Genomic DNA, 22,878 nt, shown 5'->3' on the forward strand with positions numbered 1-22,878 from the left:
GGTCAGTTAGAACCTGCATTCCGACAATGACAGCAGCAACGACTGCCATTTTTTGCTGAGCAGCTATTAAATGCCCACCGTAGGTGGGTTATTTACTTGTCTAACCAATGTCTCATAATTACACGAGCAGGAGATATCTTCCCGGTTTCGTAAATGAGGAAATTTATGCTCATCAGAGATTTTAAATGCTAAAGGGCATACAGCTAATAAATAGAGGGGCCTGGATATGGACCCTGGTCTGTTTGACTCAAAAGTGTAATTCTTTTAACTATTTCGCATTGCGTCCCCAGTGACAATTTTCTGTCTCGTAATTTTTGCTCCAGCGCAGCTTGGAATCCAGTTTTTTAAAACAAATGTTTATAATTACTGCTGCCTTCTACTACTGTTTTTGTATAGTGCAGCCTGACATTCAAAGTGCTTGCATATTCATTGTCTCGTTGATTCTTGTCACTGGCTGGAAGGTGTTATTTCTGTTTTCAGTGTGGTGATACCTCCACCTAGGCAGTCAGGTATAAAGCTTATTGCCTAACTCACATAGCCAGCTAGCTACTGGAGCCAAGACTAGACCAGGGTTGGCAAACCAGTGGCACTGCCTGTTTTTGTGCAGCCAGTTCCTGAGCTAAGAATGGATTTTGTATGTTTGAATGGTTGAAAAAAACTAAAAGAAGAATAATATTTTGTGACTTGAAAATTATATGAAATTCAAAGTTCAGTTCTTAAAGCACAGCTACGCTCATTTGTTTGTGTATTGTCTGTGGCTATTTTCACACTGCAAGGTCAAGTTGAGTAGTTGTGACAGAGATCTTATGGCCTGCACGCCTCAAGTATTTACTATTTGGCTCTTTCCAAAGAGTATGCCGACCTCTAGATGAGAATGTTGGCTTTTATATGTGCCAGACACTGTTCTAAAAACTTAACTTGTATTTATGTCATTTACTTTTCACAAAACCCCATGAGATAGGAACTATTATTTTCATTTTCAGTACCAGGAAGCCGAGGCAGGGAGAGGTGACGTAAGTTGGCAAAGATCTTGTAGCTAGTAAGTGGTGGAGCCAGGATTTAGAACAGTCTAATTCCAGACTGGTCTTCATTCTTAGCAATCTGAACTCATGGTGCTTTTAAATAGTACCAGTAAATAATTTACTACTAAAGATTTATTTCAGGCAAACTGATCATATCATTGAAGCTTTCCTTCTTCACTTTCTTTTCGTTTTCCTGTTAAGAGAGGAGGGTGATAAGAGAAATATAACTCTTAACTATTTACTAGGATTTGTCTTTATGTAGATATTTTAATTTACAGTCTTCTACCTGTTTCTTTAAATTGCATCACTGATTATGTCTATAAATTGTTATTTTGTAAATGGCATATGCCCATTTTCTTGATCATATAAACCCAAGATGCCTGGTAAACATCTGGGATTCTGTTTATGCCGCATAAAAAAAGAAGAAAAAGATAACAAGGAGTAAGTAAATGGGATGTGTACAGTAAAGTACCCAAAATAAGATAATGACGTGAATATGTTAGAGACTGGGGTACTTAAAACAAAGTAGGAAAAAAACTTTTAGCAGGCGTGTCTATAAACTCAGAGAAAGGAATTGGCTGCCTTACATAGGCTTGGGTATGTAAAACGTTGGAACTACATCCAATTATTTTGAAAAGCTTTTTGTTTATCAGGATAAGAGTATGTAATATAGTGATTTAAGAGCACAGCTTATGGAGTTAGGCATCGTGGGTTTCGGTCTGTTTGGCCATTTGCTAGCTGAGTGACTTGGGGCATCACTTTCTTCCGATGTAAAATGAGGATAATAATAGACTTCCTTCTTGGGCTCTTGTGAAGATTGAATGAGGTAATAAATATTAAGGTTTTGAAAAGTATCTGGCACCAAGAAAGCTCCTAAATATTGGCTATTGTATTGGTTATCTCTTGCTGTATAATAAACCACCCTGAAAACTTAGTGGCTTAAAAACAGCTATTTTATCTGCTTATGATTCTGTAGATCAGCAGTTTGGGCTGGACTCTGTTAGGTGGTTTTGCTGATCTTGCCTGGAATCACTCATGTGTGTCCAGTTCATCTGGCAGGTTGATTGGGGCCAGATAGTCTAAGATATCCTCACTCGCGTGTCTGTGAGTTGGTATTGGTTGTCCACTGGAGCACCTTTGTTCTCCTCCATATAGCCTCTCCTGCAGGCTAGCTTGAACCTCTTCATATGGCAGTCTGAGAGTACCAAGAGAGTAAAAGCTAAATCTGCAAGGCCTTATGTCATGAGGCCTCCAAAACCACCCCCAGGTTGGATGATTTGTTAAGAGAACTCAGAGTACTCAGCATGTAGTCCTACTCATGGCTATAATTTATAGGAGCAAAAAGATACTAAGCAAAATTGGCAAAAGAAGTAAGTATATAGGGCAAAGTCTGGGAGAGATCAGGTGCTAGCTTCCAAAAGTCCTTTCTTAGTGGCGTCACACAGGACATGTTCCTCCAGCAACAAGTTGTGACAACACATGAAATGTTGTCTATCCAGGAAGCTCTGTAGAGACTCAGTGTCCAGGGTTTTTACTGGAGGCTGAACATGTAGGCATCTTCTGTCTACGTTCCAAAATCCAGATTCAGAAGGAAAGCTTGTGTTCAGTATAAACTATATCGTTTGTACCAACAGTTTAGGCACAGTGAGCCTCTCTTGCTGGAAACCCTCCTGAAATCTAAGTTCCCAGATGCCGGCCAATGGCCAATCTTGTAAGCAGGCCTTTCAAAGGACAGCAATGAGGTCTGCTGTATTAACTCTTTTGCACAGGCCTTTTGAGGTCCAGGCTCAGAACTCCCATGATGCCATTGTTGCCACATTCTATTGGTCAAATCAAGTCACAAGACTGACCCAGATTCAAAGGGGTGGAAAAAATAGACCACCTCTTTTGGGACAATATAGGGATGTGAGGAAATTGGCTTTTTTTTTTTTTTTTGCAATCTACCACAGATATTACCATCTGTCTCAAAACAAATATTTTTTAAATACAGCTTTAATTAGCTGTGTCTGTGTCTATAATTATAAGTTTGCAGAATTTGCATATCTGTTTTGTATGAATTTTCGGACTGAAGGTTGGATTTTGTTATTTCAAAAGATTTGGCTTAAGAAAACTAAAGGAGAGGGGCTGGCCCCGTGGCCGAGTGGTTAAGTTCGCGCACTCCGCTGCAGGCAGCCCAGTGTTTCGTTGGTTCGAATCCTGGGCGCGGACATGGCACTGCTCATCAGACCACGCTGAGGCAGCGTCCCACATGCCACAACTAGAAGGACCCACAACAAAGAATATACAACTATGTACCGGGGGGCTTTGGGGAGAAAAAGGAAAAAATAAAATCTTTAAAAAAAAAAAAAAAGAAAACTAAAGGAGAGGAGACTATGATTGGGCAGAAATTCTAATATTCTGTTTTCCTAGATTTAATTAAAAGCAATCTTAGTAAATATGAAATGACCTTTCGTTCACTACTTATTTTTCTCTAACTCTACTTGCTTACACATGTTAAATATTAATTTCCAATTAAAATAAAACTCTTTAACATTTCATTCTGTCCTACTTTAAGAGGATGGCTGTGCTTAATCAGAAGTCTGTCTTGGATATGATTAAAGAGTTCAGAAGGAATTGGCACACGCTTTGTAACTCTGAGAGAACTACTGTATGTGGTCCAGACTCCATGCTCTTGGCATTGCAGCTTTCCATGGCAGAGAACAACAAACAGGTTAGTAGAATATATTTATGTTAACTTTTTTTTTTAAAGTGAATTTTGGTTGCTTCCCGTTTGAATAAGCTTAATTACATTAATTTCTTTGTACTATCTGTCCTCCTGTGATAATATCAATATACTGTTTTCACAAATGCCTCTGCATATCTGTGTTGAAATATTATGATTGGATTTGAAATGACTTGTTTCAAAATTAAGGCCTTTATATGTGTAATTTAACATAGGACAGGTATATTTGTTGTTTAATTTGAAGTCTTAAGATAAACATGCACCTCTTATGATTATTATGGTTAAAAAATTATTTTATTTTTATAAGACTTCCTTCTTTCTTTAAGAAGTTCTAGAAGGCACATGTAAATAATGTTTATTTAAGTATAATCAAAGTATTTTATGACTAATTTCAGACTCTGGTATAGATTAATTATTCCTAATCCAGGCTGTGAATCAGAATGATTTGGGATGGCTTTTAAAAAATACTGGCTCCTGTGCCCCAAACTTGGAAATTCTGATTCTCCTAATCTATGCTGAGTCCCTGGAAATTGTCTTTTTTAATATCACTGAAGTGATTCTTACACAGTTGGCTTGGGCCAAACTGGTGTTTGGCAGGAGCTCTACCTAAAAGGCTAGAGGTATCCAGATGAGAGAAGGATGAATGTAGGCTAGAGTGGTAAGGAAGGGCTTCTTGGATTTTAGATAGTGTATTTAAAGGAAAGGAAGTCTTGGGATGGGAAGGATTTAAAGAAGAGGTGAAGGAAGGGAAAAGTTAGTTTAGAAGAAGCATCCAGAGGGATCAAAACCATAGTGGTTTGAAGATGGTAAGAAGACTATCTTGACTAGAGAAGATTTTTGAATGGTGGAATTGGTTTCAATGGGTCTGTTGGGCTACATAGTGAAATGACATTCTGATGAATTATTTTAATCCTGTATGTCAGTAGTTCTCAAACTTTTAGATTTCATATACCAGTAAAATTTCCAAAAAATATTAGATATTGACAGATTTGAACATTTCTGATGTTGGCAAATAAGACCATTGAGAAAAAATAGTTACTAGAATCATCATTTTGAAAAAGGAAGAATATTTTAACACGTAAAAATTAGGAATTATATAATCTTAAAACAAGACATACTCTTTCCTGTGTGCGGCAGTTTTACATATTTAAAACAATGTATATTAAGATAAATTTTGAACATAGAAAAATTTTGACAAAATTCTATCTTATGGAGTCAGTCATTCTTTCAACAAGTATTTATTGAATTTTTGCTATGTGCCACACATTATTCTAAGCATTAGGAATATAGCACTGAAGGAAATCTCTACTCTTATGGGATTAATCTAGTGAGGAGAGACAGGTAATACTCTAATAAATAAGATAAATAGTCTTGTAGGTCATAATAAATGCTACAGATAAAAATAAAACAGATGCAACTAAGGAGTCTATAGAGTTTAGGGTGGAGGAGTTCTTGCAATTTGAAGGGTGGTCAAGGAAGGCCTCATCTGGAAGTTGCCATTTGGGCAAAGATTTGAAGAAGGAGAAGAAGGAACTAGTTTTGGGAATTTTTGTGTGAAGTAACTACCGGGCCTGAGGTGAGAGTATGCCTGGCATGTTCAAGGAACAGCAGGGAGGCCAATACAGCTATTTAAATAGATGTTAATTTCTTCTCTTGTTTCCCTCTTCCACAGATTTCTTTTCTCTTTTCTTTCTTTTTTTTTTTTAAGCCTCTACTATGTGCTAGGCATTGTGGTAAGTGTTGGGGTTAAAATGGTGAGCAAAATGAGACATGGCTCCTGCCTTCATGAAGCTGATTGCCTCGTAGGTAAGGCAGACATTAATTAGAGAATAATACAAATATAAATGCAAAATTATATCTGTGAGAAGAAGAGATATAAGATACTATGAGACAAGGGAGTTGACCTGGTCAGAGAGATCAAGCTCAGCCCTAAAGGAAGGAGAGGGTTAACTAGGCAGAGGAGTGGGGAACAAGAGGAGGATTGGGGAGCAGCATATGCAGGGGCCCGGGGGCAGGAGACTGCAGGTAGCGTTTGAGAAAATGCAAAAGGGCCCATGTAGCTGAAGGGGTGGTGGTGGTGGTTACACGTCCAATTTGTCTGTTCCTTGTTTTTAATCACAGTCATTGTTAAACATCTATTTTACAGAGGTATGTTAAAAAAACGTAAGTGGCACTTTTTTGACTTTTTATTTTGAAAAAATATTAAACTTCCAGAGAAGTTTAGTATATTGAATAGTACTAAATTTTAGTTTTAGTACACTGAAAACTGCAAGAATAGTACACTAAACTGTATGCCCTTCACTTAGATTTACCAATTATTAACATTTTGCCATATTTGCATCATTATCCTTTTTATATTTTTGTATGTGTATATAAATATAAGTATATATACACATATACGCATATGTATTGTACACATAGATACATACATACATACATATTATTACTACTCCGTATGAAGTATTTGATAGTAAGTAGCAGACATTCTGAGTCTTCATCCCTAAATACTCTTAGTGTTGCATGTTCTATGGGTTTTGACAAATGTATAATGACATGTATTTATGATTATAGTATTATATAGAGTAGTTTCAGTGTCCTGAAAATCCTCTGTGCTCCACCTATTCATCTTTCCCTCTCCCCAACCCCTGGCAACCACTGATCTTTTTATAGTCACCATAGTTTGACCTTTTTCAGAATGTCTTGTAGTTAGACTCATATAGTATATGGCCTTTTCAGATTGGCTTCTTTCACTTAGTAATGTTCATTTAAGGTTCCTTTATGTCTTTTCATGGCTTGGTAGCTCATTTCTTTTTAGCAGTGAATGATATTCCATTGTATGAGTGTATTAGTTTATTTATCCATTCACCTTGTTATACTTTTATTCCAACCAATATCTGATAAAATATTCAACATTTAATAGTTTTTTAGTTTAATTATTGTTGGATTTTCTGCTATCATCCTCTTTATTTCCAATATCTCTTTTTTGTTCTCTCTCTTTTTTAGAATATACTATTTTTGCTTCCAGGGTATAATATTTTATCCTTTGAAACTATTAATAATATTTTGTTGAGATTTTCTTCTTGCATAATCTTTTTCCTCCAAGCTCCTTGTTTTTGTTAGTTTTATTTGGGAAGGATTTCCTTTCTTCCTATTAGAGACTTCTTCATGATGATGGTCCTTGGCCGTCCACGTATATTTGAATAGAGCACTACACTGCTTATTGGAAGCTCTGTATGCGGGTTAGGGCTCGTCAACCTGATCTGACCGGGCCACTTGGGGAACCTTTGATATCAATATCTTTAGGATATCCCTTTTGGGACAGTTTCCTTAGAAAAGGATCTCCTTTCCTCCTGCATGTATGGTGTAAGTTGAGCTGCCAATGTGTTGGGTACCTGAATGGAGTGTTAAAATTTAGATGATAAACTGTCTTGTGATTGCTATGGTTTTCATCCAGGTACTCTTGTCCTCAGCTGCACTTTTCAGTTCATAGATTCTGTTTTACCCTCTCTAGGGAATAAACTTCCAATTTCTGCCAAGATAGATGACTTGTCTCCTCTGTCTCAGCAGAAATTAATTATTAGGCAAAAATCTAAGTGAAGATTACCCAGAGAGGTAAGCACAATACTGAGGCTACTTCAGAAATCTCTTCACTGGCAAGTGTCTCCACCATTGCCTCTGCTTGGCAGATTTTTTTTCTAGTGGACATACTAAGAGTGTCAGCCTTTAGGGGCTTTGGGCTTTATATGGCAGGGTGGGCAGGGAGGGTCTCTGATCCAGCTTCTCACCTTTCTTATGCTCAGTTTTGCCTCCTAAACTTTGTGCCCAGGGTCCATAAATACAAGGTTCTGAGTGCCAGGGAGTAATAGATACCAGGGGAACACAGGTCCCACCATTTGCTTACCCCTTTGTATTGGCACTTTCTCATCCTTTTTGACCATTTATAATTTCCCTTCTCTTGTGGACAATTCAGTCATGCTTAAAAAATTTTCCTATTTTGTTCTTTAGTTTTAGGTAGTTTATACTAGGAAGGGTTTCTCTGCATTTTCAGTCGGGCAAATTGCCCTGTTAATATGTCTATTTTAAAGTTATCACAGATGGTATGCATTCTTTCTGCATCTTGTTTTTATCCTCCAACATTGTGTTCAAGACCTCTTCAGGTACTGATAGAAATGGTGATCTAATTTATTCATTCTAAGTCATCCTTTGTATGACTGATACATTTTGTTGATTGATGGACCTTTGGGTTGTTTGAGGTTTTTTTGGTACTACAAACAGTTCTGCATTGAAATGAAGTATCTGTGCACTGCATAAGAGGTTCTCTAGGCCGCATACCCAGTGGGTCACGTGATAGGTACAGCTTTAATTTCACTTGATACCATATTGGTCTTCAACTTGGCTGTTAGAATTTACATTTATGTCAACAGTATAGGAGAGTACAATTTTCTTATCTCTCTTTCTATATTAGATGTTGAACTTCATTAGAAAAGAGAAAAAGTGGTATTTTATTTTAATTTTTCTGATAACTAGAGCATTTAAACATCTCTTAAAATGCCTATTTGACCATTTAGGTATCCTCTTCTTAAATTGTCTGTGCATATCCTTTCCTTATTTTACTGTTGAGTTGCTTTTTTCCCTTTCTTACTCTTTGAAAACGTTCTACATGTATTTTAGGTACTCTGTCATACACTTAGTTGATATCTTCCAGTGTGCTCCATTTTACCTACTTTCACTGGATATACTTCCCTTATGTTGTTTCACCAGTATTTATGTGCCAGACCTCTCTACTGAGTCTTACTCTGGTGTGGTCAAGTACTCACTGGATATTTTACCTTGATGTTCCATTACTGTCTACGTAGCAGTTTTTAAAAGTAGACCACATTGTTTGCTCCCTTGACTTACCATCCTATTTATATTCTTCATCTCAGTGGTCTATACCATTGTTCATTCAGTCACTGAAGCTAGACACCCAAGCGTCATCGTAGAGTCTCTTTCCTTTGCTTCCCATTGCAATCCATATCCATGTCTTGCCAGTTTTACTGTCTGAGCATTTTTTTAAAATCTGTCCTTTAATAATCTGGAGAAATAGTACTAACGTAAGTAATAGAATCTGAGGATATTGTGTAAATGGAATGGGCTAGCCAAAGATTAAACTTTGGTGACCATACACTGGAAAACAAGGAGAGAGAGAGAGAGAGAGAAAGGAGGCAATTATTATTATTAATATTATTTTTAAGATTTTATTTTTTCCTTTTTCTCTCCAAAGCCCCTCTGGTACATAGTTGTATATTCTTTGTTGTGGGTCCTTCTAGTTGTGGTATGTGGGACGCTGCCTCAGCGTGGTTTGATGAGCAGTGCCATGTCCGCGCCCAGGATTCGAACCAACGAAACACTGGGTCGCCTGCAGCGAAGCACGTGAACTTAACCACTCGGCCACGGGGCCAGCCCCAGGAGGCAATTATTAAGAATCATTATTGTATAGTGCTTGAGGGCTGTTGTTCTGGAATCAAATAGACCATGTTCAGATACCTCCTATTGTTTGTTTGTTCATGAATAATTTTAAAAAAACAAATAAGGCAACAAGCTAAGTGAAATATACTCTGAAAAAAAATGTAGTTCTTATTGTAAAAAAATATTGAAATATTCAATCCAAGTCAGTTTTTCTTTAGGGTCTGTCTATGTAGCATTCACGCATAGTCTCTTTCTACTTGTTAATTTTCTTGTGAATTCACTTAATTCACTGTGAAAGTTCAGACTCTGGGTGGGAAAGAAGAGGAGCGGTGAATCGCACCTGAGCCTTTCACAGTTTGCGTGTGTGTGTGCGCGTGTGCAGTGGAGATGGTGAGTTAGAGTTCAGTTTTACTTTAACTCTCCATGAACAGAGTTGGCTCAGGCATCCCCAGCTGTGCTCAGACTTCCACGTCAGTTATAGCAATATGAAACAACATGCATGTATTCCTGCAGGTGCATTCATACGTAGTATATAGTAATAAAAGGGTAGAGCTGGTTGCATATATCCTTCACCTATATTTTTCACCCTGTCTTTGAGCTCTATTTAAGTTTTTAATTCTCTGGAGTTTGAGAACGAGTCCCTAAAGTATAGTCCTTGTAACTGAATTCGACTACAATAAAACTTTGAATACCTAGTACAGTTGTTAGTCTGTCAATTGGCATGTTTGTTTTCTTAATTTCTTTAGTGGGGAAAAAGAAAAAGTGTGTTAAAATAATCTTTGAGTCTTAGGTTTTTGGCATGTTTTCTGAGGGGGAAGATTTTTATCTTAAATCATATGACACCTCTCCAGAAGTTTTATACTGCTAAAGATTTAACCTATGAATAGATTCGTTGAGGACTATTGACTTCATTATATGGCAAATAGACATGACTTTGTTAGGTTGCAAATAATAGTCCAGCCTTTCCTTTCTTTGGAATTAGCTTCATAGTTTGAATCTTTCTGGCAGTTACGTTATGAAGGCTATTTTTTGTCTTCAGTAGCCTTAAGAACATTACGAATATGCCATTGGATGAAACAGACAAAAATATTAATTTTATAACTTCATGAAAAGCAATCACAGCACCTGTAGTTGACTGTCGGCTGTGAAATGACTTAACAGTGACATAAATAAGAAACTCCCTCCCCCAACAAAGAAACTAACAATTATCTTACTTTGAATAAGAAAAGAGAAAGGAAACTGACATTTTTGATTACCTACCATTTATCAGGTATTATTTGACCGGTAAAATCTCATGTTATAAGCAAGGAAACTGACTCAGAGGGATTTCAGTACTTACCCAAGGTCACACAGCCAATTAATGCTCTTAAGTAGACCTGGTAGCTTTTCTCTTTGGATAACAACAAAAATTCTAGTTAGTTAAAATTGTAAAGTTTATTTAAAATTTTGAATAATTATAAAAATACCTTTGATAAAATATAAAACATACAAGTGCTCCAAAAAAGTGTAACTCTTTTTCTTATTTTATTCTGGTGAAATATAATCCTTCTTATGTCCATCAGAGAATTAAAGCATTGAACATTTTGAATTTCCTTCAAATATTAGCCAGCTGGCATGTTTTCCTAGCAAAACATTTTCTGATTTGACCACAGACTCTCTCAATCAGTTGTTACTGGTTTGAATAATAGAATATGCTATCATGGTGGGCACCTGATGATGAAAACTGATATCTGGAGTGCATTTTTATTTGGATTTTAAAATGTTTTTACAATCCCAATATAAACACTGTTAATCTAGTTAAAACCTCTTCTCACAGGATCAAGAGCTTACATAGTTTAACTAGTTATAGAGAAGACAATGAGAATAAATTGTACATTTACATTAGGTAAAAAATCTTAATTTATTTTTAATGTGAAGGATCTTGTACCAAAATAGTTTTAGGAATTTTTGAGATAAAGCAATTTAGTTTTGAAACTCTAGATTGCTGGATTTATTTAACTTAAATACTATTTGGAAATTTTATGGTTTGTGGGATTGGGAAGTAATGTATACAATTTTTGGTGAAATGCTGAGAAATTACAAATCTATCTTGCATATTGGTTATGGATCCAAGGTTTGAGAGTTACTGGTTTTTTTGGTTGTTCATTGAACTAGTTTCATGGAATATAATTAATTTTCATAATTAGAATATCACAAGTCCCTTCTCTAAGGACAGTAAGGATAATTTTCTTAGTTACCTCCATATGGATGAGTAAAGAGTTAATTATTTTAAGGCAGTTTGGATACCTTGTCTTAAATTTGGATAGGAACTAGAAAATGTGGCTGATTTTTATAAAAGATATAGATTTGGAAGAGTCAGGTATGTAGAAAATGGTATATTATTTGGCTCTGTTTGATTTCTTTCTGTTATTCTTCATTGGCTAAAGATGATGTTGAAGTTTAGTTCCAGTGAATTATAGTTATATTTAAATACCCACCCATCTTTAAATGCAGTTAATGGAAAGGTCTTGGTGTTAGCAGAAAATGCTAACATATTAATGGAACTTAATATGAGAAGAGAACGACATAATACATTTCACAAAACCACATATGGATACTTAAAAATATTTGTTACTTATGCTGCACTGGAAAGGAGTAGTTAGAACTTTTTACTGAATTAGGGCTAGCTTATTTTGGAAGACACCATTATTAATATCTCAGATAGTAAGTGGGAACAGAATGCAATCAACTAAAAGAAAACCCTTTAACATGTCTACTGAGATAATTTATCATGTGGATATTGAAGAAGAGAAAAAAAAAACAATTTTGCCTGATTAGTAACATCTGATAACTTATAGAAAGAAACCTAACTATGGCTTTTTAGCACTTGTTTGTTACAGTTTAGTGTGTCCATGAGGACGGAAGAATCAAAATTCTTCTCTCACCCAAGGTTTTAGCACATATTCTGTTTTCCCTCACATGGTAATAAAATGAAGCATAATTTTTATGATCATATTTTAAGACTAACACTTGGAATAGTGTGGTATGTGGCAATTCACTATGGCTTTGATCATTTTAAATGAGGGATTAAAAACATAGTAGCTACAAGGAACTAAATATTAACAGAGTCAAATGTTTCCCCATTGAGTAGTACCTAAATACAGCTCACTGCTACTCATCTCCCCACTTTGAGTAGGAGAAATTAATGAAGTTCGAGAAATAAGAGATTTCATGTGACTGTCAAGTGCAGACTTGCCATAGTTGTTCATATTTTATAAAACATTAAAATCTCTTTCTTTTGTATCTTGTTTTAAAATTATTTCATAGCTCAACTTGGATGTTCTCTTCAAATCCACAAGAATTAAATGTAGACTTTCTGTAACAAAATTCAGTTTATACTTCTCATCTTAATTGTAAGTGAATGTGTATTCTGGCATCCAACTTTATCTTTTTATTTTTGGTATTATGTCTTTTAGCGCAGTGGAGAATTTACAGTCTGTCTCAGTGACGTCTTATTGACTTGGAAATACTTACTACATGAGAAATTGAATTTACCAGTTGAAAATATGGCAGTGATTGACCATTATGAGGACATTAGGAGGACTTATGAAGATTTCTTAAAGAATAGTAATATGTTAGATCTGATTGATGTTTATCAAAAATGGAGTGTTTTGACTTCCAATTGTGAAAATAATGCCAACATATCTCCTGTAAGTATTTTTTTAAACAATTCTATCTTAATCATATTAAAATTTGGCTAGATTTATTTTAAACTATGGTATCAGCATTTATGGTAACTTGATAATGCTTTTGCCTTTTAGATCATGTTAATAATGGAAAATTTAGCTACCTGAAACCTAGTTATGACTTGCAAGAAATATTTAGGTGGTAAATTTTGTTAAACTTGTGTTATTATTATTTGGCTGAAATATAAGAACAGCTTCTTCTTAGATCAAAAAAAGTTAACAAAGAAATCAGCCCCAAATATGTGATTTCTTTTTGAATTATATCAAGGATTGTTTCTCTGTTTTACTTTTTTGGTTTAATGTGCATCTGTTCAATTTGGTATATGGTGTATAAATGATTGCTATGACTCTTTCCGTGGATTAATAATATTGTACTGAGATGAGGATATCATTTTGTGAGGATAGTATGATGCAATATACATTATTACAACAGTAATAATACACTGTTCCTTTTTTTGAACACATATTCATTGCCTTATTTTTTTATGGGGTGTAAATTTTAAAATTAATGGGATAGCATCCCTTGTAGTTTGGTTTTGTCTTCATTAGAATTAATAAACTGTTTTAGAATATACTTAGATATATCTAGTTTGTTTTAAAGTGTTGAAAATATTTTTCTTCATCTTAACATTTACTGAGAGCCAATAAAGTAGTCATTAAATAGTGGTAATAATTGTAGCTGTAATTAGAAGAAAATGTTTAGTGAATTTTCTAAGATATTAAAATATTTTATAAGCATTTCTACCTGATACTTGGGAATAGTGTTTTGACTGCTTATTACAGAAACCTCCACAGTAACAGTGGTTTAAGAAAATGGAAGTTTATTTCACTCTTTTATAAAAGACGTCTAAGGGAAAGCATCCAGGACTGATATGACGACTCCATAGTTATCACATACTTAGGAGTTTTCTCTCATTCTGCTCTTGCTCTTAGTTCTTGACCTCTACCCTCAAGACCATTTGTGGTCCAAGGTCGCTGTTGGAGCTGCAGACATTATATTAGCATTCCTTGCAGCAAGAGGTAGTAATGGAGCACAGCACTCTCCCTTCCTTTTAAAGAGATATAGATGTCACCTTACACCTGTCAGAATGGCTATAAGTAATAAGACAAGAAATAACAAACGTTGGAGAGGATGTGGAGAAAAGGGAACCCTCATACGCTGATGGTGGGAATGCAAACTGATAGACCTACTATGGAAAACAGTGTAGAGATTTCTTAAAAAATTAAAAATAGAAATACCATATGATTCATCTATCCCACTCCTGGGTATTTATCCAGAGAACCTGAAATCAACAATACAAAGAGATCTATGCATCCCTATGTTCATCGCAGCATTATTCACAATAGCCAAAATGTGGAAGCAACCCAAGTGCCCGTCTATGGATGAAAGGATAAAGAAGATTGGTATATATACACAATGGAATACTACTCAGCAGTAAAAAAAGACAAAATTGTGCCGTTTGTGACAACATGGATGGACCTTGAGGGTATTATGTTAAGCGAAGTAAGCCAGACAAAGAGTAACATCTTATGATTTCACTCGTATGTGGAAGATAAACGCAAGGATAAGGAGAACAGATCAGTCGTTACTAGAGGGAAGGGGTTGGGTGGAGGGCGAAAGGGGTAAAGGGGCCCATATGTATGGTGACAGATAAAAACTAGACTATTAGTGGTGAACATGATGCAGTCTATACAGAAAATGATATAATGTACCTCTGAAATTTATACAATGTTATCAGCCGATATGACCTCAATAAAATAATTAGAAAGAAAGCGAGAGATAGCTCTTGTGCTTCCATCTCATTGCCCAAAGCTTACTCTCATGGCTACACCAAGATGATGCTAGGGAGGCTGGAGGGTGTGGTCTTTATTCTGGATAGTAGCATGCCAGAGTGAAAACAAAAGCTGTGTTACTAAGGAAGAAGGGGAGGGTGGATATTGGCAGGCAGTTTGCTCTCTTTGCCTCATTGGGCTATCGTGGAAACATTTGCCTTTTTGTAACTTTCTCAAAACACATGCATGTGTGTACAAGCATACCCACACATGCACACCCTCACTGTGGTAAGGATACTTGTGAGTGAAGATAGTTTTTTTTCCTTCCTAGCTATATTTTATTTGCTTGCGTGTGGAGATGATTTTTGACTACTTTTCACAAAGTTAGAGAGGCGAATCAAGCATCAGTATTGGATTGTAGGAATGATAAAAATCTTCTGATAAGCCCTTGAGAGTATAATATGCTTGAAGTCTTGTGGGCACATTGTTTTGATCTTATTGTTTGCCCCATCTGAGTCCTCTAATTTGTTACATGCTGTCCCGTCAACTCCGATCGCAGGCAACCCTATAACTGAGTAGCGTCCTGTCCTTACGAGCCTACTCAGCTGTTGTAGACTCATTCCTATGGCTTCCTTTATGGAGTCAATCCATCTCATATTTGGTTTTCCTCCTTAACTGCTGCCTTCTGCTTTTCCCAGCATGATTGTCTTTTCCAAAGAATCCTGCCTTCTCTTGGTGTACCCAGAGTAGGACAGCCTCAGTCTTACCGTTTTTGCCTGCAGCGATAGTTCAGACGATTTGCTTGCTCTAGGACCCACTTGTTCGTCTTTCTGGCAGGATATCTGTAGAGCTCTCCTCCAAGACTGTATTTCAGAGGAATCAGTTTTTTTCTTGTCAGCCTTCTTCACTGTCCAGCTTGTATGCTTGTACATAGTAATTGGAAATAAGAGGGTGTGGATAATCTTGGCCTTAGTCTCTAGTGACACTTGCTTACACTTGATCATCTTTCCTAATTCTTTCGTTGCTGCCCTTCCAAGTCTCAGTCTTCTCTTGATTTCTTGGCTGCAGTCTCCATTTAAATTGATGACTGAACCAAGGTAAACAAGATCTTTAATATTTCAGTGTCTTCACTGTCTGTGTTTAAGTTGTGTAGTTCTTCTGTAGCCATGATTTTTGTCTTGATCTTCAAATGCAGTCCTGCTTCGGCACTTCTTTCACTTTTGTCAGAAGTCGTCTCGAGTCATTGCTGCTTTCTGCTAGTAAAAGAGTGTCATCTGCATATCTTAGATTGTTGATATTGGCCCTAAAAGAATTATAGTGCCAAAATATAATGCAAACAACATTCTTGATGAATTTAGAGTCCACGTAAAAACAGATTTGCATTGTTAAACTTAATTGACCGAGAACCAGAAAAACTATGGACTGAAACCAGAAATAGTGTTAAGGAAGAATGTGAAGGGTTGGAATCCTATCCTGAATGCAGTTTTTCAGTGACTATTGCTTAAGGCTAGAGAGAACTACTATAATGGCCAATGTAAAGAGATAGAGGAAAACAGCAGCAAAGGAAGAATAAGAGGTCTCTTCCAGAAGATTCAAGAAATCAAAGGGAAATTTAAGCTTAGATTTGGAATGCTGAATAACGAACAGGGAAGCACATATGTGATCAGGAGAAAATAAAGGGAAGGTGGAGAAAGTATACTGAAGATCTATGCAGAAGAGACAAAAGGATGACAGATTCCTTTGAAGAAGAACCCTATGAAGAAGAACCCATAATTTTAGAAAGTGAAGTGAAAGCTGCCCTGAAAGTACTGGAAAGAAATAAGTCACCAGGGGTAGATGGGATATTGGTGGAATTATTTCAAGCCACAGAGACTGAATCTGTCTAAATCCTAACAAGAATATGGCAACAAATATGGAAAATAAACCATGGCCTACAGACTGGAAATGCTCAATAGGAAAAGAGATGCCAAGGAGCGCAGTAACTCCAGCACCATTGCTCTAATTTCCCATGCAAGTAAGATGATCCTGAAGGTGCTGCAACAAAGGCTTTTGCCGTATATGGAGCAACAAATGCCCGATGTCCAAGCTGGATTTTGAAAAGTGAGAAGCACACAGGATCTAGTTGCAATTATTCATTGGCTACTAGAGTGCTCCAAAGAATTTCAGAAGAAGCTTAGTCCATGTTTTATAGACTACAGTAAAGCCTTTGACTGTGTGGATCATGAAAAGCTGTGGGCTGCTCTAAAAGAAATGGACGTGCTCAGCACTGGAGTGTCCTGATACGTAACCTGTATTGTGGACCAGAAGTCACTGTCAGGACAGAATATGGAGAGACAGAATGTCAAGTCGTCTAATAAGTCTCTTCATTTAAGTGAGTCAACTTATATTATGAAATATAGAAGGGTCTACTTTTGAGGGAGTTCTGTGTCTCCAAATATCACTGTGCCTTGTCTGTAGAACATCAGGAGTGAAGTGGCAGCTCCTGAGATGGTATTATATAAAGTAGAAAGTTTTGTGCATTTTAAATCTGGGAGACTAACAACTTGATCTCTGATACTTACGTTTGCTCTAGGGAAATTTCCAGTGAGGAAAAAGTGAGCAGCAAAATGTATCCCGTGATCGATTTCTCAAAAATGCACCAAATTTCAGAATCCTGAAATTTTATGATCCTGATAAGGTTTCTTATTTATTGTAGCCTAAATAAGGCAGGAATTATAAGGAATTAAGACAAAGATAAGATAGGAAGTTCTGGGGAACATGATAACTTGAACAATGTCCCTTTCTCCTTTGTTTCCACTTTATAATTCCTCTCCTGAGGAACAGGGATACAGGGCCCATGTGCATCTGGGAGCATATATGGCCTTGGATTCCTTTTTCTTTTTTTGAGGAAGATTAGCCCTGAGCTAACTACTGCCAGTCCTCCTCTTTTTTGCTGAGGAAGCCTGGCCCTAAGCTAACATCTGTGCCCATCTTCCTCTACTTTATATGTGGGATGCCTACCACAGCATGGCGTGCCAAGCAGTACCATGTCCGCACCCGGGATCCCGGCCGGCAAACCCCGGGCCACTGAGAAGTGGAATGTGCACACTCAACCATTGCGCCACCGCGCCGGCCCCTGGCCTTGGATTCTAACTGGAGTCTAAGTAGAATTTATAGCACTTGCTTTCTCATGAACTGAGCAATTATCTGGAGGACAACATCGGAGACCTGGGATGAGGAGCAGAAAAGGTAGATCCTCAGAAGAACTTAGCGGCTCCCAGAGATCTGGGGACTTTGGGGAGGGTCAACAAATGCCCTCTGTGAGTATGCCAGGATTCCCTGACTCTCAAGAGGCCAAGAAGTAACTGAATGGATGGGCTTACTGTTGGTGGGGCTTGAGAGACCAGAAGACTTCTTCTTGGTCTAAGCAGGTGACTGGCAGCCTGTTTACTTCTCCACTGCTGCTCCATAAAGAGTAGAGACCATTTCAACTTCCATTACTTGTAGAACTGTCATCACTTAGGGTACCTCAACAGTCAGAGCTGAGCTGCAAAACGCCAATGAAGAAAAACAGCAGCCGGGGCTGGCCCCGTGGCCGAGTGGTTAAGTTCGCGCTCTGCTGCAGGCGGCCCAGTGTTTCGTTGGTTCGAATCCTGGGCGCGGACATGGCACTGCTCATCAAACCACGCTGAGGCAGCGTCCCACATGCCACAACTAGAAGGACCCACAACGAAGAATATACAACTACGTACTGGGGGGCTTTGGGGAGAAAAAGGAAAAAAAATAAAATCTTTAAAAAAAAAAAAAAAGAAAAGAAAAACAGCAGCCATTTAAGGAGTCCTAGTAGCCAGAGAAAGATGAGTCAGCTGAGAACACACATGCCCAACAAAATAGAGCTAGAGGGGAATGACAACAACTTGAATCCATAAAAATAATAAGTACTTAAGGAAATTCAAGGAGACATCTAAACATAAGACTTTCTAGATCTTAAAAAAGGAAGAAAGAAAAGTTTGCTTAATGCAACAGATGAATTCAGACCCAAACTAGTATCCTGAAAGTCACGTCAATAAATATTTAAAGCACAGGAAAAAAAAATAAATCATGAGGGAAAAGTTAAGAAACTTGAAGCTTAAATCTAGAGGGTTTAACATGTAAATGATAGGAGTCCCAAAAGGAGCAGGTGCAGAAGAGACCATGATTAAATAAATAATATATTTGTTATAATGGATATTTCTCTGAGCCTGCTGATTAAGAATGTTCATGAAGTTCCAGGCTGTATTGATGGGAAAAGACCCATACCTAGGCATATCCTGGTAAAATTCCAGAACTCTTAAGGATAAAGGTAAATGTTATAAGTTTCCTGGCAGAAAGAGCAAGTTATTTAAAAAGAACCAAAAATTAAAAAGCCTGTCCTGAAAGAAGAGGACAGCAAGCTAAGAATGTCATCCTCAACCAAGATATCGTTTATCAGCCGTGTTAAAGGAAGGATTTGTGAGGATGCACAAAAACTTAAAGAATGTCATCTTCATACCTCATGTGAAGAACTTGTCTTTCCAAAGGCTGTAATAATGAAACAGATATCTATCTAGGGGAAGATCGTAGTGAGCAATAAAACTTGGAGTTAAAATGATAAGGATGGACCAGGAATATGTGTGCTAAGATGGAAGGCTTACACTAAAGGAGATTCTGATACTAGTTTAGAATGAAAACTGCTAACCATTGTCGTTTGTTGGGGGTAAGTAGCAGGCATTATCACTTTTAAATAATAATAGAGAAATACAAGTGTGATTTGAGAACAGGGAAAGTGAAGGTAACCATTAATAAGATTGAAAAATATAGTATATCTTCCAAGTTAGTAAGAGGATAAAAATAGAATGAGTAGCAACTTATCAAATCAGTAAAAATAATAGTATATCACAGCACATATATTGCAATATTTATTCTTACTTGAGAAAGCTTTATGCTATATTATGTAGAGTCTTTGTCAAATTTTTAGGTCTAGGAACCTCTTTACACTTAAAAATTATTTAGGATTACAAGGAGATTTTGTTTATGTGTTTTATATCTATTGATATTTAGCTTATTAAAAATTAAAATTGAGAGATGTTTAAAATATTTCAATTATTAAAAATACTGATAATAAACTTATTACATGTTAATATAAATAACATTATTTATGATGAATAACTATATTTTCTGAAAATAAAAAAATGTGAGAATGGTAACATTGTTTTACATTTTTACAAATATCTTTGATGTCATTTATGTTAGAAAATAGCTAGATTCTCATGTCTGCTTCTGTTTGATATGTTGTTTTGACTGAAGAATATCAAGAAAATTTGGATTCACATTGATACGTAGTTGGAAAAAGAAGGACTTCCAGGATACACTGAATGGATCCTAGGGACCTCAGGAGTCCTGGGACCACACTTTTGAGACCCACTGATCTGATCTAGAATAATGTACTTTACGTGTAATTAAGTATAAAAACAGTTTTTAACCAGCAGGTAATATTCTCCCATTTTTTAGGATAACGTTGTATTTGTGGAAAAATAAATCTTTGCTTTCACCATCTCTTTTAAAACCATAAGAATCACAAGTGTAAGGACTACCTCTTTTCAAAATTTGTTAAATAGTAATTCTTTTTTTAGTGATCTTGAATTTTGAGATTGAAAAATCCTAGGCTTTCTAGTTTTTTTTCTTTTCTTTTACAATTGACTCCTTACGAGTACCAGCTCATCATGTCATTAGAGTTGTTGAGAACACTATTACTTTTTAAGAAGTATATATTGGTGAGTGATTTTAGTTATAACTTTGCAATAGCTGAGAGGAAGAGTGGTTTGCAATCTCATTGGGCTTTGTTAATTCAGTTTGTACCTTACCTCTAGGAGGTAAGTGGTGTACCTCAGGAGTGGTGGTGTGTGTGTACCTATATAATCTTAGATCCCTTAGAATAAATGAAATGATGTTGACATGTTAAGTAGTATGGGAGAGTGAAAGCAAATATCTCTTTATAAATTATGTTTTCATGGAAACTTATTTTTTTTGAAATATTGTACTGCTTAGGACACTAGCTTTACTTACATATATTACAAAAATGAAGCATTTATTGTGGGCCTTAGGTAAGACTTTTCCTTGTCTTTAATTTTCTTCTTCCATAAAAATAAAAGGCTCAGATTAAATTTCTAAGATCATCTTTTAATTCTAAACTTGTAAAACTCTGTGAGTTCAGGTGCCATTGGAAACAAATTAAAGCATTTTGTTAGGAAGTTTAATTCCATGTTTGCTTATTTACTGCCAACGGAGGTCAGGTGATACGCTATACACTGGAACATCAGTGACACTAAGTAGAACTAGGTGTGAAATATTTTTCATAGTTGGCATAGCATTTTATTAGTAATATCCTGTATTTTCTACAGAGTCAACTATCGGATTTTCTGTCTGGCAGACAGCATGCCGTAGATGATGAAACCGATCTTCATGTACCGACATCACCAATGAGTAAACACAACCAGGATAATGAAAAGGTATTGATAAATTGTGAGTAAATTAAAGCAGGATATGATCCTCTTCAAATCACTATGAATTTGATCATATGTTACAGTTACTATTTTTATAGTTTTTAAAAGTTTTGATTCATTTAAATAAAACTATATTTGCAAAGAGTAATACTTTGGAGACTGACGAGAGCATGATAATAATTAGTTTCTTCATGGTTTTGGGCCAAGGTAACAGGCACTGTGCAAAAATAGGTATCACTCTAAGTATCAGAAAAGTAGTCGAAGGTCCAGGTTCAGAGAGTTCTTTGAATCTTTGTATTTGGTAAACTTCACAGTAACTGTTTTAAATGGTTGATTCTTGGGGGGGTTGAAATTGAAATTGAAACCATTGAAAATCTGTTCTGTACCCTTTGCGGTTGAATAACTATGCATTATGAGTTTGATAACAGGATTTGTTGTGCAGACAAACTACAAAAAAGTAATGCCAAGTACAGATTTGGTCTAATATAATTTACCTTCAGTTGAACACAATGCTAGGTACTTAAATAGAGTAATCACTCACTAACCACAGGAGTTATGTTTATGAAAGTTTCCATGGTTAATAAAATCACCATTGACAAGATGAAAGTTTAAGAGTACTGGAAAAAGCAGTAAAATTACATTCAGCATATCTAAAATATGGTATATAAAAGGTCCAGAATATGCCTACTTCCAAATCTAACTGCTCCAGTAAGTTAACACATTTGATGAATTACCTTCATCTTTCAGAAAACATTGCTAAGGCAGATTCTCCCATAAGTCCTATGCTGTACAGATACCATTGGTAAAAATATAGTTTATCACTACCCTCAGATAAATACCTGTATACCTACTTCCTAGACTTAACAGTGTGCTTTATATCTGCATCTAATATTGTTTCTCTCCTATTTGAAAGTTAAGTTGCTGACGTTGTGACACTTAGTCTCCAAAACTTTTCAGCATATCATTTCCTGAAAATAAGGACATAACCACAATATCATTATCATATATAAGAAAATTTGAGTATTCCCTGTTATAATTTATTATCTTCCCTATTCACATTTCTCCATTTGTCCCCCAAATGGGTTTTATGTCTCTTTAGACTCTGAAAAATCTAGAAGAAGTCCCATCAGTCTTTTTTTTTTTCCTTCTTACTTATCCAGTTAATTCTGACTGGTATTTAACTTGTTCCTCTATTTCGAATAAACTGGAAGTTATATGTAAAAGCTGGCTTAGATGGAGTTTTAGCATTTTGTAACAAATACTGCATAAATGATTCTGAGTATTTCATTTTATATCACATCAAGAGACATAAACTCAAGTTGTCCTGACTTGCCAGGTCTCTTCAGTATAAAGATGTAGTTTTCCCTTTGCTGTCAGCAAAGATCTGTGCAGTGACGCTTTGCTACTGTAGAAACATCCTGTTTCCCAAAACCTTTCACTCAATGGTTTTGTGCATGTGTTGATGATCCTTGTCTGAATCAATTATTTCTTTAGAGTTTGCAGAATGGTGAGTTTCTAACTCTACTATGTCTTTACACTAGTTAGCTCCCATTTCTCAATAAAGAAGAGCATTATCTTATCAATTAGGATGAAGTACAGTTCCCTAAAAATGGCAGGATGACTACTTAATTCTTTCTCTCTAATTAGCAGTTTAGGAGTTGGTGTTATAGTTATTTATAACATAGGAG

At 36.2% G+C, this 22,878-nt stretch overlaps 1 protein-coding gene across 5 annotated transcripts in view; it reads left to right on the forward strand.

The window, feature by feature from the left end:
- Window positions 1-22,878, forward strand: part of PARPBP (PARP1 binding protein) — a 64,451-nt gene that overhangs the window by 463 nt on the left and 41,110 nt on the right. For 3 of the 5 annotated variants that reach the window (XM_070507160.1, XM_014835076.3, XM_070507162.1), the window contains exons 2-4: window positions 3,577-3,732; window positions 12,648-12,881; window positions 21,089-21,196. In XM_070507160.1, coding sequence (XP_070363261.1) covers window positions 3,580-3,732; window positions 12,648-12,881; window positions 21,089-21,196 — 495 coding nt within the window. In that variant the 5' untranslated portion in view covers window positions 3,577-3,579. Of the gene's footprint in view, window positions 1-3,576; window positions 3,733-12,647; window positions 12,882-21,088; window positions 21,210-22,878 lie in introns of all 5 variants that reach the window. The other 2 variants (XR_011502665.1, XM_070507161.1) reach the window with 2 other exon arrangements.

Source organism: Equus asinus, chromosome 4 (genome assembly GCF_041296235.1).
Source record: "Equus asinus isolate D_3611 breed Donkey chromosome 4, EquAss-T2T_v2, whole genome shotgun sequence".
Classification (NCBI taxonomy): domain Eukaryota; kingdom Metazoa; phylum Chordata; class Mammalia; order Perissodactyla; family Equidae; genus Equus; species Equus asinus.